The sequence below is a fragment of the Artibeus jamaicensis genome, unplaced genomic scaffold, assembly GCF_021234435.1.
Source record: "Artibeus jamaicensis isolate MK-2021 breed Jamaican fruit bat unplaced genomic scaffold, CSHL_Jam_final scaffold_833, whole genome shotgun sequence".
NCBI lineage: Eukaryota > Metazoa > Chordata > Mammalia > Chiroptera > Phyllostomidae > Artibeus > Artibeus jamaicensis.
The window spans coordinates 18467068-18482524 of record NW_026522056.1 but is presented as its reverse complement, the minus strand read 5'-3'; the positions used below and the strand labels follow the sequence as shown (position 1 = coordinate 18482524).

The window sequence follows — 15457 nt, the reverse complement described above, 5'->3', positions numbered from 1 at the left end:
ACATCCATATTATTCCCCTACCAACCACACTCAAGCAGGCCTTACTTCTGCTGGACCCTGTATATATCAGGTATAATGGAAATGTATTCATTCTGACAAAATTTTCTAGCCAAATTGCTTATCAGTGAGCTCAAGCTTCAATGATCATACTTATTTTCTAGCAGGAAACAAAAACTAGAATCCGATTAAAGTCTAGCAAAAAATGGAGATCTTCAACTGTAGGTCATTTGGACTCTGTAATGAATTCACTCAGTCTGAAGCTGGATTCAGATCAGAAGGAATAAATAAGAAGTCTGGCCACCTCCACCTTTTTAGTGGTAGCAGGTTTTACGAATAAATCTCATCATCATCATGTGACTGGAAATCTTTTAAATCTCAGTACCTTCATCTTAATTTCCTGGATCAGAATTGTGACAAATTGTGCTACCCAATTATTTGGGTGAAAACTGGCCCATGAATCTCCTCAGTTTTTATGATAGATTATATTTTTGCCCTTGATGCATAAACCATCATTATTTTAACATTTAACAAGGATTTGCATCCGTTGAAACAATCTGCATCTTGAATTAAAAATGTGATGTTTCAAGCAGTAGCTTGGAGAGAACTCATCCATTCACGTCCTGCACGTCCAGCCAGAAGGAAACAGGGACGATCGGCCAGTGGTGCCCGTGGGAAGCCTCGTCCATCCACCTACAGCACTGATACCTTGGCATGAAAAACAGAAAACAGGAAACTGTCGTGTTAACTATGTAAGAAAACTACAAATGACCGACTCATTCATTCAACAAACACCTCGTTTGTTTGTTGCAATAACACCCCTTGTTCAAAATTAAGTGTTTCCTATACTAGAAGGCTCAGTAGATGTGTTCATAGACCTTCCCATTGATGCTTCTCAAACTATAACATGCATATACACGGACCAGATGATCTCATCAGAATGCAGAAGATGCAGATTCTGATTCAGTAGGACTAGAGTAAGGTCCAAAATTCTGCATTTCTATTAAGCTCTCAGGTGAGGCCAATGAGACTGGTGGGGGACCCCAACTAGAGTGGCAGGGTTCTTCTATGTTACTAGTCCTGCACTGGTCTGAGGTCACTAGGCACTTAGGAGTGACAAGGGCATTAGAAATGGGACTTAGGGAAGTAAGTTTAAAACTTCCTATGCACAGAAGCACAGCTTTCTTTGTCTATAATTCATAAGAGGGAAGCTTGGGTAGGCTAAATTTAATCTACACTGGAGCACCACTGTAGTCTAGGCAAGTAAGTATCTGGGACCTATGCTCAGAAATATTTCATTTCTCAGCATGAAAGGCCACAGGTTATTTACTAATGTAGTTCAAATAGAGAACAACATGAGTATAATTTAGTAATAGAAATTAAGCATATCAGTATTGGGTAATGTTCAATATTAATGCATTGAATGAATTGCTAAGTTTAAGGTGTAAAGCAGAAAAAGTATTAAAAATTTTCTAAAACTATTTAGAATATTAGCTACCTTAGGAAAATTCAGTTTTTTTAAAGAAACATTTTTTCTGTCACTAGTTACATCAACAGAATGAAAAATGTTACATCAGAAAATCACTTTTTTAAAAAAAATGCCAATAAAGCTGATTTGTGCTGTCATTTGGTTATCATGACCATTAATCTGTCATATTCAAGTATAATAAAATCAAGTTTTGTGAGATTTTTAATTTTAACAATGTTATTTTATCGCCTGTTTCCCAAAAAATGTGTATTTAGAACCTGCTCTGTGCCTGGCACAGTGCAAAGTGCTGAGAATAATGCCGAACAAACAAACGCGGCACTGATCTTGTGGAGAAACACTGGGACGTCTACGTGACATGACATGACTCTGTGAACTTGTAAAATACATAACGTGTGACCTCACAAACAGGGGTGAGTATCTACCACCAATAATTCAAAGTCCTAAAAAAAAATCCTGTGAAACTTTACAGATCTATGTTCTAAGAAATATTTATTTGTGGTATTGGTTAGCGATTCATTTTTGTTTATTTGGAATTACAGTTTCAGAATTATTTCCAGAAATCTGATGTTGCCCCTCTGCTGTCTGACCGCACTATCACTTTCTCACTGCCCCAACCACAGTTACGATTAAGCGGATCTACCGTACCAGCTTGTGCGGGCACCCAAAACCACAACAGCCCCTGGTCAAATGGCCAGATCGGTATTTTGCTGCTATTAAAAAGCTACTCATGAAACCAAAACAAAACAAATTTTAAAAGATTTAATTTTTTTCGAGGTATCGTCATACTGCTTTCCACAGCGGCTGCTCTGATCTGCATTCCCACCCACAGTGCAAAAGGGGTCCCCTTTCTCCACATCCTCGCCAGTGCTTATTGGTTGTTGATTGAAGCCCAAGTGTCCATCAGTAGATGAGTGGACAAAACAACTATGGGATATCTACACAATGGAATACTACTTGGCCATGAAAAAGAACAATCTTACCCTTTGTGATAGCGTGGATGGATTTGGAGAGCATCATGGTCAGTGAAACAAGCCCCTTACTATACCATATGACTTCACTCATGTGGACTCTATTGAACAAACTAAACTAACAAGCAAAACAGAGACAGACTCATAGGCAGAGAGCAGACTGACAACTCTGGGCAGGGAAGGGGTGGCTGACGGGGTGGAGGGATTGAGCTCAAAGGAAAGAACCCACAGACAAGGAAAACAGTGGTGACTGTAGGTGCAGGGGGGCGGGTGGAGGAGGCATAAGGTGGATAAATATGGTAATGGAAAAATTACAATTAAAAAATTTTGAAAAACACTTTGAGGATTAAAATGAATTTAAAAAGAACACACAATTATTAATAAAAACCTCAGATACCTATTAAGTATTTTGACACAAATGATTTTGTTTTAGAGCTACTGTCTTGCTTCTCTTGGACGTTAGTATTCTAGACTGAAGTTTTGTAAATAGAGAGTTGTCTGATAACTTTAATGTTCAACCCTTTATATTTGTGTGTATTTGTCTAGATGCTTCTGGCTTTGCTTCACAGGGACTCTTTATTACATTTTTTTCTATTGACTACAGGCTTATAAATAGGTTATGTATTTAAAAAACTGACTCCGAAGTACTGATTTTAAAAATTATGGTTTAAATAAAATGGTTTGCAACACCTATTATTTTAAGAGTGGGGTCCTACTGTTACCAAAAATAGAGATGGGAAGGTTTATGCTAATGGGTATAATTATCTGTGCTTAGACTTGGTGAGGTCCTGATCAAGGCCATGACCACTGTGTATCCTGCAGGATGGAAAAAGTTTGCAAAAAACTGTACAATCCCGTAACATGACAAGAGAACTGCCATGTAAAGTTCAATATTTTAGGATTCCCCCCTTGCCATTTACTGTATTACTATAAAAATGAAATTTGCTCATCAACTTAGTTTTAGTTTTATCAGGTTAACCTCAATTCTTGCTAGTGCTGAAGCTCAGTCCACGTCTAGAGGTCTCCAGCTCGCTTACTGCACTCCCCAGGGTCAGCTAAGACAGCTTTTAATCTGATTCACGCAGAAATAAGTAATAATATTTATGGAAACAATGTGCCCTAGAGAAAAGTGTTAAAATATAAAACATAACAATAAAGAAAAAGCTTCACTCACTTTCAAAAACATGAATTAATTTTGTTTGGAGAGTTACGTCTCATTCTCCATGGTCAGTGCAGGATTGCTCATCCCTTCAAGGAAGAACAGAAAAATGAGAGACATTGAACTTGGCACTTCTCTTAACATCATAAACCACCGTCTCCTAATTCTTCATCAACGTAATCACTCTAGTCAGACTGATCTTTGAGCCCTTCCTCATCTCATCCTGCTCATGTTTCTCTTCTTTTATACCATCCTTTAAACTTCAGTTTCTCGTTCATCTAGCAATGTAACAAAAAACTAACATGCCAAATAATTGACAGCACATTAAAAACCAGGAAATGATTTACATGTTAACATTAACTACAAGAGGAGACAAGAATCCTCTCTGAAAGATAGAGAGAGGTCTTTGTCTCCCCAGCTCCCCCACAAAACCGACCCCCAACTATTTATCTGTCCTTTGCCTCTAGGAAAACTGATGGATTCAAAGTGCAACTAGGTGTCATCAATTCCTTGTTTAGGAAATGCCTAGTCCTTCCCATAGACTGGAAAATGGAATGGCATGTGTGAGGTGAAGAGAAACCGAATTATGAATACTGAAATGGCGGGGGTGTTCTGAGGGTATATAAGGAAGAAGGGCAAAAATAGGCTTGCAGTTGAGAGTAAGCAAAATAGTTTATTCTCATATTCTTATTTATTAATTATTATATTCTTTTCCACACAAATAACTGTAAACCTACTTTCCCCCGACCCTGTGTACTGTTTAAGAACAAGACCTTTTCAAGGAAGCAATATTTTAGGAGAATGTAACTGATGGTATATTCAATTAGATCCTAAATCTACCTTAGCATTTTTAATCAGGACAATCTATTTGTTTTTCACCAAAGTGATTTCCAACAACCCAGTAAGTAAAGTGCTATGAGCCAAATTCTGGCAGTGCTTAGGAGAGAGTTTTAAGAAAAGACGAGAAATGAAAGAGAATTCGAGAATTCAGTTAGTCAACCTGGTGATTTTCTAGCCAACACTGTCACAATGGTGGATGTCTGGTTTTGTACTTATTTATAGGGACACCACATATATTTTACTTATATGTTCCCAACCCTGAGAAACAACTAGCATTTTCAAGGTATGAAAGCCAAGTCTATGAGGTTAGGTAACTTCACAAATATGACATATTAATTAGATGCCCAAATTAGGATTTAAAGTCAGGTCTCTCTGACTTCAAAGCCTGGCTTGTTCTTTACCAATAAAGAAGTAATCAAAAGATTAAGATCAACAATAACAAGAGAAATATGAACAAATTATAGGTAGTGAACATTCTGTAATTACACAATCACTTCCGCATTTGTAACTGGATAGAAATCTTAGAGTAACAGAACTGTGTAATTTGGCCCTTTACAACAGATACTTTTAGATCTTTTGTCTGAATTAATCACATTTTCCCATTAAAAAAATGTCTTTTGAGTTTATTTCTGTCATATAATATGCAGTAATAAAGATTTAGTTTTATAATGAAAAAAAAGCAACCCCCAAACAATGAAGATCTGTCTTTCACAAAATTATTTTCTAGAACTAAGAGAAATTAATCAAAGTGCTTCCCAAAAAGTTCTGAAAATAATTCTAAATTTACACTGTAAGTTTGACTCCAAGATTCCTAGGGGTAATACAATGGACTTGTTTTCACTACTCTAACCTTTTAAAAATGAAATGCATCGGAAAAGCCACACCAGCACGCCCTTACCAGCTTCGTCTTTTCCTGGGTTTGCGCCGCTGTCCGTCCATGACTGAGAGTCTGTAAGCAGGTGGCTCTGGGACTCTCTCAATGGCTTTGCAGGAAATGGATGGTTTTCAGGACTGAATAACAACAACCATCATCACAATTGTTACATTAACTCTTGACACTATTGAAGTGAGTGCTTCTCAAAGTACAGAACTTGAACTGAGATAATTGTGCAATAGAAGTTACCGAAGATAATTTGGGGAATACAGGAACAATTCGATCATGCCGACTCATAGTGAGAGAAGCGTTCACACTTCAGTTCCCTTTCATTCCTCTGACTATAGTAAGATCGCAATCTTTAACTCTGGCAAACCTCTGTTTTTAACACAGACTCAGCCTCAGCCTCCGACCTTTTAGCAGATAAGGGAATCTAGTTAGACCTAACAGCAATTTGCTATCAATTTTACTTTAACTTATACTCCACCTACGACAAATTATACTGGTTTCTCATTTATGATGGTGATATGAATTTGGTTTAAAAATAAATCTCCATGCTAATTTAAATAAATATATTAAAGAAATACATTATTTTTAAGTGGTATGTGGTTATGGAAAAAAACAGGAGGGTAATGAATAGCAGAAAGGCAAATGTGAGGGAAAAGTGTTTTCTAAAGTGGCCTAACTGGTCTTGAACAAAGAATTTCCTACCTTCTATCAGACAGAAACAAGGAATTTGAGCATCATCTTGCAGGAATGTTGAACACACCTGACATGAACAAGTCTTACAAACCTAGTGTTTAATTTGGGAAAATGAAGTCTCAAAAGAAGAACTTAAGTTTTAAAATTTAAGCAGGCATGCCACATATCGACATTATTGGATGGTATGAAAACAAAGTATATACATAAATTAAAATAACATTTCAATTAGATAGAAAAATTACTGGCATAGAAACTATTATTTAGAACTCCAAAGTACTAATTATAATAATGTTCAAAAGAAAAAACTACTTAAAATTCTTCCAAGAATAATTTCACATATTTCAGTTGTCTATAACTGTTACTTTTTACTGGATATGGTTTTGCACCTTAGTAATTGCCTCATATCTAAAATTTGAAAATACTTCAATTTTGTACAGCTTTATCATACCCTTATTAAAATTTTGAAAGTAAATCTTTAAAAAATACCATCTCCCATTCATATGAAAAGTCTTTTTTACTCTGATCCCTATTATGCCTCTGAAAAGATGCCGTATGCCAGGTGGAGCATACAGATTTGATTGGACAAGGTGAGGACACTCATTAGTCTTTATTTTGAGTAAGATGGGAAATCAATGGAGGTTTTTGAGCAGAAGAATGACAAAATCTGATGCATATTTTAAAAGGATCACGCTGACTTCATGGGGAATACCCTGGAGTAGGGCAAACATGGACTCAGGAAAACCAGAAACTGCTAATGAAACAAGTCCCGTGAGAAACGATATAGAGAGATTCTGAGGGTGAATCAGGACAAGGCTTGCAAATGGAGTAAATCAGGCAACTGCAGGACAGGAAGCTAAAATGACCCCAGAGTTTCTGGCCTGGGAGAACGGAGGTCATGAACACTGACTCGCAGATGGAAGAATGGAGGAGAGTCAGGTCTAGTGTGGGCGCGAGGGTGTGAGCGCCTGGAATTGAGAGGACTGCTTTGCACCTGTTCCGCTGGCGATGGCTTTTCAACCTTTAAGGGGGAAGGTTGAGTAGACAAGCAGCTACCTGGGCAGCTCGGGGGCACGGAGGAGATACCGAATTAACCACAGAAATTTCATAAGGGCTAATCAGGGGAAATTCTAAACTTCTGTTTCAGAGACTTCATCTCTCAGAGCCCAATCCCAGCATTTAAAGGGAAGAAGGAGGAGAAGGCTGGTTACTTCACGATCACCGTTCTGGGTAACAAATGCCAGAACTGGGATCTCTCTCAATACCCATGGCACACTTAGTGGGAGAGAGATTATCTTGAAAACCCGAATAGTCTTAAACGACAAAAACCACTTAATAAAGATAAAAAACACTATTGAAAACCACGGTTAAAGTTTATAAAAGCTATGAAAACCTAACAAACTTATTAAAACCGTATTTTTCTGCACCAAGGTATGAGAAAACCATTCACATTTAGCTCTGTGGAATTTTCAAGCTAAAACTCAGAGGATGTGACCCAGTAAGACTCTGCTACCTTGAATGTCCCTGTGAAACACATTAAAATGGCCTCCTCATTAACTGACAGAGTCTGGTCTGTACACTGCTCCCTCTAGGGGTGGGGTGGCAAATAGGTTTCATCTCATGGCAACTGAAAATAATTTGGAATGGCTGCCAGTCACCGCCTTGAGAAGCATGCTGAGGTCAGGCCAGGCTCCACAGGAGAAAGCATTGTTAGCAACAAGAAATATGTAGCTGGTGCAGGTGCGGTGTACATTGTATTCTGGCAACCAAGACAATCTCCAAAATTTAACCAAGAATGCTAGTATAGTCATGATTTTGCTACTGGATTTCATTAAAAACTTAAACTATGGTCATAGTTAAATAACTATCTTTTTTAAAAGATTTTATTTTTATTTTTTGTTTTTTAAATATATTTTATTGATTATGCTATTACAGTTGTCCCATTTTTCCTCCCTTTTCCCCTCTCTGCCTGGTACCCCCACTCCCTCCAGCAATCCCCCACTTTGTTCATGTCCCTGGGTCATGCTTGTAAGTTTGCTTTCACATTTCCTATACTATTCTTATCCCCTTGTCTATTTTGTACCTGACAATTTATGCTTCTTAATTCTCTTACCTTTTCCCCCATTCTTCCCCTTCCCCCTTCCAGCTGATAACCCTCCAAGTGATGTCTGTATCTATGATTCTGTTCCTGTTCTAGGATCTTAATGACATAAAAATTAGTGTTTAAAACTTCAACATTCATATATGTATAGCATTTTAAATATTTGCCTTTTGCTCATCAGTAGGAAAGTCAGAATCAGATTTTAGGTCTTCCTCAAATTCCTGACAGACTTGGAACCAAAGACCCACAGCATGGGCACGAGTCTCCGGACAACACACTTCCAAGACCTCCTCCCTTCGCTCTCCACAGAAAAGCCTCAGATAAAGCTTAGAGGTCTTCAAAGAGCATTAAGAACATGGTGCATGTTGCTAATGAAACCGCCAAGCAGGTGTCTGGGACTCCGTTTGGTTTCCTAAGGCCTGACCCAGGGGAGTTTTCTGATCTCTTTGTATCAGTTACCAGACAGGAGGGACCGGGAGGGTCAGAGGGAAAGCTGACCCTGGAGCTGCTCGCTTGATCGCTGGGGAAGCTAATTTAGTAGGCACTATATGTTTACAAATCATGATGTACTTCGGTCAACCAAAATGTACAGAGAATCAACACCTGTTTACCCACCACCCAGATTAGTAACAGAATTCCACCAGTATAACGGGAGCTCGCCACTGCCTCCTCCTTCCCTCATTTCAAGTGGAAACCATTGCACAACAGTAAATTATCTTAAGTTCTTACTTAATTTTTCAAAGAAATATATAACCAAAGGACACACGAGAAGAGAATATACTATTTGAAAGTAAAATAGAAAAAAAATATGGGATTACTTTTTAGACGTTGAATTCAGCCCTGCAGGTGTAGATGGCTGTTCAGGATCTTGGTTAACAAGGCAAGTTGGAAAGGAGCAGCCGTCACCTAGACTACAAGGGAAACAAAAACGTACAGTCGGGCAGGAAAAAAGACAGCAGAGGGAACTGTTATAAAGTGCCGAGGTCTGAGCAGAACACAGTTGTATCATGGCCCAAATGTATATCAGACACACTGGTTTCAACACCGTGTATCAGGAGATGACGAGTTAATGATTTCCATGTTGACATAACAGCGAATCATAAAATAATACTTAAAAAAATAAGAGTTTCTGTCCGGAATCATGGAGTTCCTTTGTTGACTCACTTTCATTAGTTTTAAAACCTGAAAATTTTCACAACAAAATACCTTGAGAAAATGGGTAGCAACCAGTACTTCTTCTCATCACCAAAAACTTGTCGCATGTTTTTACTGAAACCCAAGCTGAATCCATTCTTATCTGTTCCGTGTCGAAATACTGGGCTTCTAAATGCCTCTATGAAAGATAGTAGAGGAATCACATGAGTGAAGAACATAATCAGTTAGTAACCAGTAAGTTCAGAAGTGACTGAATTAACTAAAGAAACTCGAAAATCAATGGCTGGCCGCTTGTGAGTACTAATGTACCTACCTACAATTCAGCAATATGGATCGTCCGTTCTGTTTTAAAATAATCAAATAATTACACTTATTTTATTTTTAAGAAACCTATTAACTATTATAGTGGCACATGTGTGTTGCTGAAAATTAGAAAATACAAATATGTAAGGAAGTGAAAACTTTACATCTTCTAAATCTTTTTTTGATAGATGGGTGGATGGATAGATGGATGGATGAATAAAGATATATACAGAGATCTAGACAGTTTTTTAACCAAAATGAGACTATGTTTTACCTAATTCTATAACCTGCATTTTACAGTCACTAAGCTCCATCTTCTAATCTCTTTAAAATTTTATCTTATCCCAGTAATACCTTTTTTTTCCCCAGCTAACCAAACTGTCCTTTAAAGCTGGTTTCTCCAAACCAAGATCCAGTGCGAAATCCTACATTGGATGTGGTTCTGCCCCCTCGGCAGATGGAAGCCAAGGGTCAGAGGGGCTGCACGACTTGCCCACGATCACACAAGAATACTTGTCAGAATGAAACCTGAAGAAGTGTATCAACATTCCTCCCATAATGCCACCTTTTCTTCTGAGATGCAAAAACCCAAAATTTTACTTTTTGAATATGAATAAACATGTAAGTGTAGTGAGTTTTGTAACTAGCAGAGTCAAGGTGCTATGAGAAAATGTGGCAATTTGCAGGATCCTTAACATTTATTGCCCTAGGTTACAAAGATTTATATAAAAAATTTTTTATAATTAGAGGACCATATTGTTCAGAGGAAGTCCTTTCAGTGTTACAAGTTCAATCAACAAATTTTAGAAGTTAAAAGCTTCTAGAAACAATTTACGTAGGATGAATTAAAATTGAGTTGCCTAACATATATTATGAAGTAAAATACTTTGTTTAAAAATTATTACACCAATTTTCACCCTAATAGTATCTGCGATAATAAGACTTCACCTGAATATTAAAAATGATCATTCTTTGACTATAGGAATCTTCACTCTGACAATTATAATAACAGACTCTCACGGTTTGAAGTGTCCTTTGAGATCACAAGGATTTTTAAGTTCTGGCTGGATGCCCAAACTCCTGACCGTGGTCTAGAAGACTCTGTGTAGCTTAGTCCCTGCTTACTCATCAAATGTCAGAGCACATTTTTTGTTTTTAGCTTCCTATGCTCCCACCATGTGATGGTGCTGCAAACATTGCTGGCCCTTGTCCTATAATGCTTCTTTAAAAACTGAGCTGAAATTCACAGAACACGAAATTAGGCACTTTAAAGTGAGTAATTCAGTGGCTTTTCGTACATTCGCGATTCTGTGCAACTGCCACTTATATCAAGTTCCAAAAAATTTTCATCACCCCGAAAGAACCCCTATACTCATTAGGCAGTTACATGTTACAGCACATTTCAGTACTTCATTCTTTGTGGCTGAATAATATTCATACACATCGAATTTCTTCTTTCCATTTGATGGGCATTTGGACTGTTTCCACCTTTTGGCTAACGTAAACAAGTACAGCTATGAATGCGGATGTACGAGTGTCTCTTGTTTCAATTGACTGTTTTCAGTCTTTTGGGTGCACACAGTAATTCTGTTTCCCATTTTGAGGAACTGCCAAACCGCTTTCACGGTGGCCACACAATTCTCTTTTCCCACCAGCGATACCCGAAGGTTTCAGATTCTCTCCATCCTCACCGAAGTTTGTTTTTTGCTTTTTGATTAAAGCCATCCTGGTGGGTATGAAGTGGTGTCTGTCTGCTTTCCTTTTTATTTCCCCAAGAACTAAGGATACTGAGCAGGTTTTCACGTGTTTGTTGGCCATCTGTATGTTTTCTTTAGAGAAATGTCTTTTTAAATGTCTATTCAAACCCTCTGCCAATTCTCAAATTGGGCTGTTTGTCTTTTTGTTGTTCTAAGATTTATTTCTCTATTCTGTATACGTGGCCCTTACTACATATATATGACTTACTGATGTTACTCTCATTCTTCAGCCTATCTTTTTGCTTTTTTGATAATGTCCTTTCATGTACAAACATCGTTAATTTTGATAGTGTCTAATTTAATCTTTTTTCTTTTGTTGCTCATGCTTTTGGTCTTATAGCTTAGACGTCATTACTACATTTGAGGATCTGAAGACTCATTCCTGTGTTTTCTTTAAGAGTTTCCAGTTTTAGACCCTCCCTTTCGGTCACTGAACCACTTTGAACTCAGTTCTGTATTTGACGTGGGGTAGGGGATCAATTTCATCCTTTTTCTCCCAGCATCACCTGTTCAAGATCTCTTCCTCCCCCAATGAATGGTCTTGCTGCTCTTGTTGATAATCAATTGACCGGAGATATGTACATTTGGTTCTGGACTCTCAGTTCTATTCCACTGGTTGATATCTCTCTCCTTATACCAATACCATGCGGTTTTAATCACTTAGATTTTTAGTAAGTTCTGAAAACAGTAAGTACTATGTGTTGTGTGTGTGTGTGTGTGTGTGTGTGTTGTCTTCCCTATTTGGGGCCCTAGAAATTCCGCAAGAACATGAGGATTAGCTCTTCTATTTCTGCAGGAAAGGCTTTTAGAAATGACAAGAGGAGTTGTACTGAACCTGAAAATAAAGTACTGCCACCTTAACAATATTAAGTTTTCTGATCCACCAACATGGGAATCTTACCATTTACTCGGGTCTTCTTTAGTGTCTTTCAGCGATGCTTCGCAATTTCAGTCTCCTAGTCTTGAACCGATCTGATTAACTGCACTCAGCATCCTGCCTCCATCAGGCTTTTGGACACACTGTTTTCTCTGCCTGAAATGTTCTGGCTCTTTCCATGGCTGACTTCTCAGGTTAAATAAGTTTCAGTGCGGTGAGCCTTTCCCTGGCCACTCACCGAAACAGGGACCCTTCCACTGGGACTGGTACCTAAGCATCCTGTCTGTTTCCTTTGAAGCACTGCACGTCTGGTCATTACTTTTGTGTTTGCTTGATGATTTTCTATGCCCCTCACTAGGCTATTCTGCCTTGCTCACCACTAAATAAATGTACAGAACACGTTACATACAATGGACAGTCAATAAATATATCAAAGGAGTAAACCCGTGTCTAAGTCACATCCCACAAAACAATGTGTGGAGTGAGAATGGTTTGTACCCCTCAGGACAGGTGGGCATGTAATCAAATGGCAACTTTTGATGAACATCTTTACGTACTTAAAGTTCTTTTAACGACAGCAACTGGATACTCACCTAATGTAGACTTATTTTTGCTGACTAGCCAACAATGATAGCCAAACAGAGAAGACAAGCTGACAGAGAACATAGCTGCAGCAAAGAATAAAAACATAATATGGAACTTGGCTTGAGTATCGGGTAGACCATTCTACAAAGAAAGGAAGAAAATGAAATGTTTTGTCAAAGGGATAAGTATTCCCCTACTTTTACAAGTAAGATTTTTGTTTCTTAAAGTTTTTCTTAAATTTAGGTATGGAGAAAGACACATGGCTTTATGTTGAAACTTTGAGAAAAAACATATAGCATCAGATTAAATAAATGTTTACTGAAATATAGATATATATGGAAAAGATATTCAAACCTGGGATATTTATTTTGTTTGGCATAACCGAATCATAGAAAAACTGGTAGTGGGTGTGTAAACTATAACAGAGGAAAACAAGATAAGAGGAACTATAAAATATACTTTTGAATTTACTACTTGAACGTGTTTTGCTAACATACTCCAGATACTAACAAATAGTTTTAGATTTAGCCATAAAATGGAGGTGAATTGGCACAACTGAGCTACTACTCACGCTAATGTTTTACTTTATCAAGAACACACAGAACAACACACCCACAGCAATGCCGCGGCCTGTTGTAAATAGCAGCATCGCAGACAAGACGGACACTAGAGCGTAACACCACCTGTCTAACATTGGCCTTACGATACCTATGTGATAGGACAGGCCACCTCCGAGCAACACCAGCCTGGCTCCCATTTCTGGTTTTGTCCAAGGAGACCTGGACTCAGTCTGGAATGGCAGGCTGGGGGCCATGGGCACTCAGGGAAGCCCTGGGGCCACTGGGAGGTGTCCCCTTCTAACAGAAGGTCACACTGTCTCAATGCCCTGGAGTCTCTGTCAGACTGACACAGATCACAGGATCTCACTGCCAGCTTTTGACAGCAGAGTCCTCACCATGAAAACTCTGGTTATTTCCTTAGAAAGAAAGTATGGCTGGAGCTGGACCCATTCCCAGGACTGTGGGGCAGCGGGGTGGCACTCTCTCAGACGTGCACTAGGGACCCTTCTTCCAGCTGGACAGGGGGAGCGCACCCGAATGCTCAGAGCATGTCCACGCGCCTGTGTATTCCTAGTGCTTGGCAATGTAACTGGCACGTAGTAGGTGTTCAGTAAACCTTTAGTATCAAATGTGTTTAGAGCCCCACATAAATGATCTAGCAATTGAGAAAGTCTTACCATAATAACGAATAATTTTGCAATCCTGGCAGGGGATAAGAGAGTTTTGCCATTGTTTGGCATTCACAGGTATCTTTGGATATTTAAAGTACTCAATTTTAACTTTGTTTTACTTATACTTAAAATAAATAGTGCAGAAAACAAATCAGTTCATTAAAGCCTAATCAAGTAATACCTAGTAAAAATTTGGGACATTATAGACATAATAGGGTAAAAAATAATCTTTTTACAACACAAAGAGAACACTTCTATTTTTAAATACTATAAAAAATCTATGTAGTCCATTCTTGGTATTCTCAGTGGTTGTGCCCTACAAAGCTGCCGTGAACACTGGATTCATCCCAGGGAAGATACAGGGTTCGGTCCCAGCGAGCCTCTGGTCACAACATCTTTGTCAACTGATCGGTACATAACCTGTTTTTTGGGGTGCTTGTGCTTAAAGACACCTTACTGACAACCTACTCCATATTTACTGTTGACTCATCAACACGGAGCTCACACCCAGCATCACTGTAACTCATGCCTGAAGGAAGCTCAGCCAACACGCCTGTTTTCTCCATAAAGCACAACAGGCTGGTGCTTAGAAACACTAGATGGTGCTTTCAGCACTGCGTGAAGACCATTTCAAACAGAGAAATGACCAACAAAAAGCACAAAAATGCAAAAAAAAAGGCAATAAATAGACTGAAAAGCACCCTCACGTAACAACACGAGAGTTGAACCAAGAAGACAGTCTCCTGGTTTGATCTCAACTGACAATGGGCCATGCAAATTTTTCAGCCGCTCTATGTGTGTCTGCAAATGACCACAGGAGCTCTGTGAGTGCTGATTTGGGGTCACAGAGAAACGTCAGCAAGACGGTAAATTCACAAATACAGAATCTGCAAACAATGAGGACTGACTATAAATGAGCTCAATTCTACAAAATCAGTGTCTGAAATAATTCACTAATGCTAAAGTTTATTGTACATTGTTATATACCTAAAAAGTCAATAAGATAATGACTTACTGTCCAAAATTTGATAAAATACTGTAAATCTGTAGCAGCAATAAAAAGGCAATACAGCAGGGAATAAGCCAAGAAAAGAAGGAAAAATTTATAGTTTGAAAATCCGACACAATTGTTCACCCTGTTGACAAAACAAAAACATCTGCAATGAGTTTCAAATTTTCAGCATAGGTACAATATACATTCTACCTTAACACACCATGTAGATTGGTGTTTCTTGAGTCTAACTCATAAGATTTCTTCACACATATAAGCATTTTTTAAAATCTGCTTCACTGCAAAAAAGTTCTGTGTTTAGATTTTTTTAATTTGATATGTAAAAAATAAAAATAGAATTTGATATGCAACACTGCTTTAATTAATCATAAACCATATACCTCTACAGTCGACCACTGAACTACAGAGGT

General features: G+C 38.2%; 1 protein-coding gene across 2 annotated transcripts in view; it reads right to left on the bottom strand.

Annotated features, from left to right (window-relative positions):
* Nucleotides 1-15457, bottom strand: part of ZDHHC2 (zinc finger DHHC-type palmitoyltransferase 2) — a 49686-nt gene continuing 34229 nt past the window's right edge. For both annotated transcript variants that reach the window (XM_053660051.1, XM_053660050.1), the window contains exons 7-13: nt 15051-15171; nt 12813-12945; nt 9334-9460; nt 8946-9038; nt 5352-5464; nt 3629-3702; nt 1-705 (exon numbers count right to left, since the gene is read on the bottom strand). In XM_053660051.1, the coding sequence (XP_053516026.1) occupies nt 3662-3702; nt 5352-5464; nt 8946-9038; nt 9334-9460; nt 12813-12945; nt 15051-15171 (628 nt within the window). In that variant the 3' untranslated portion in view covers nt 1-705; nt 3629-3661. The remainder of the gene's footprint in view (nt 706-3628; nt 3703-5351; nt 5465-8945; nt 9039-9333; nt 9461-12812; nt 12946-15050; nt 15172-15457) is intronic.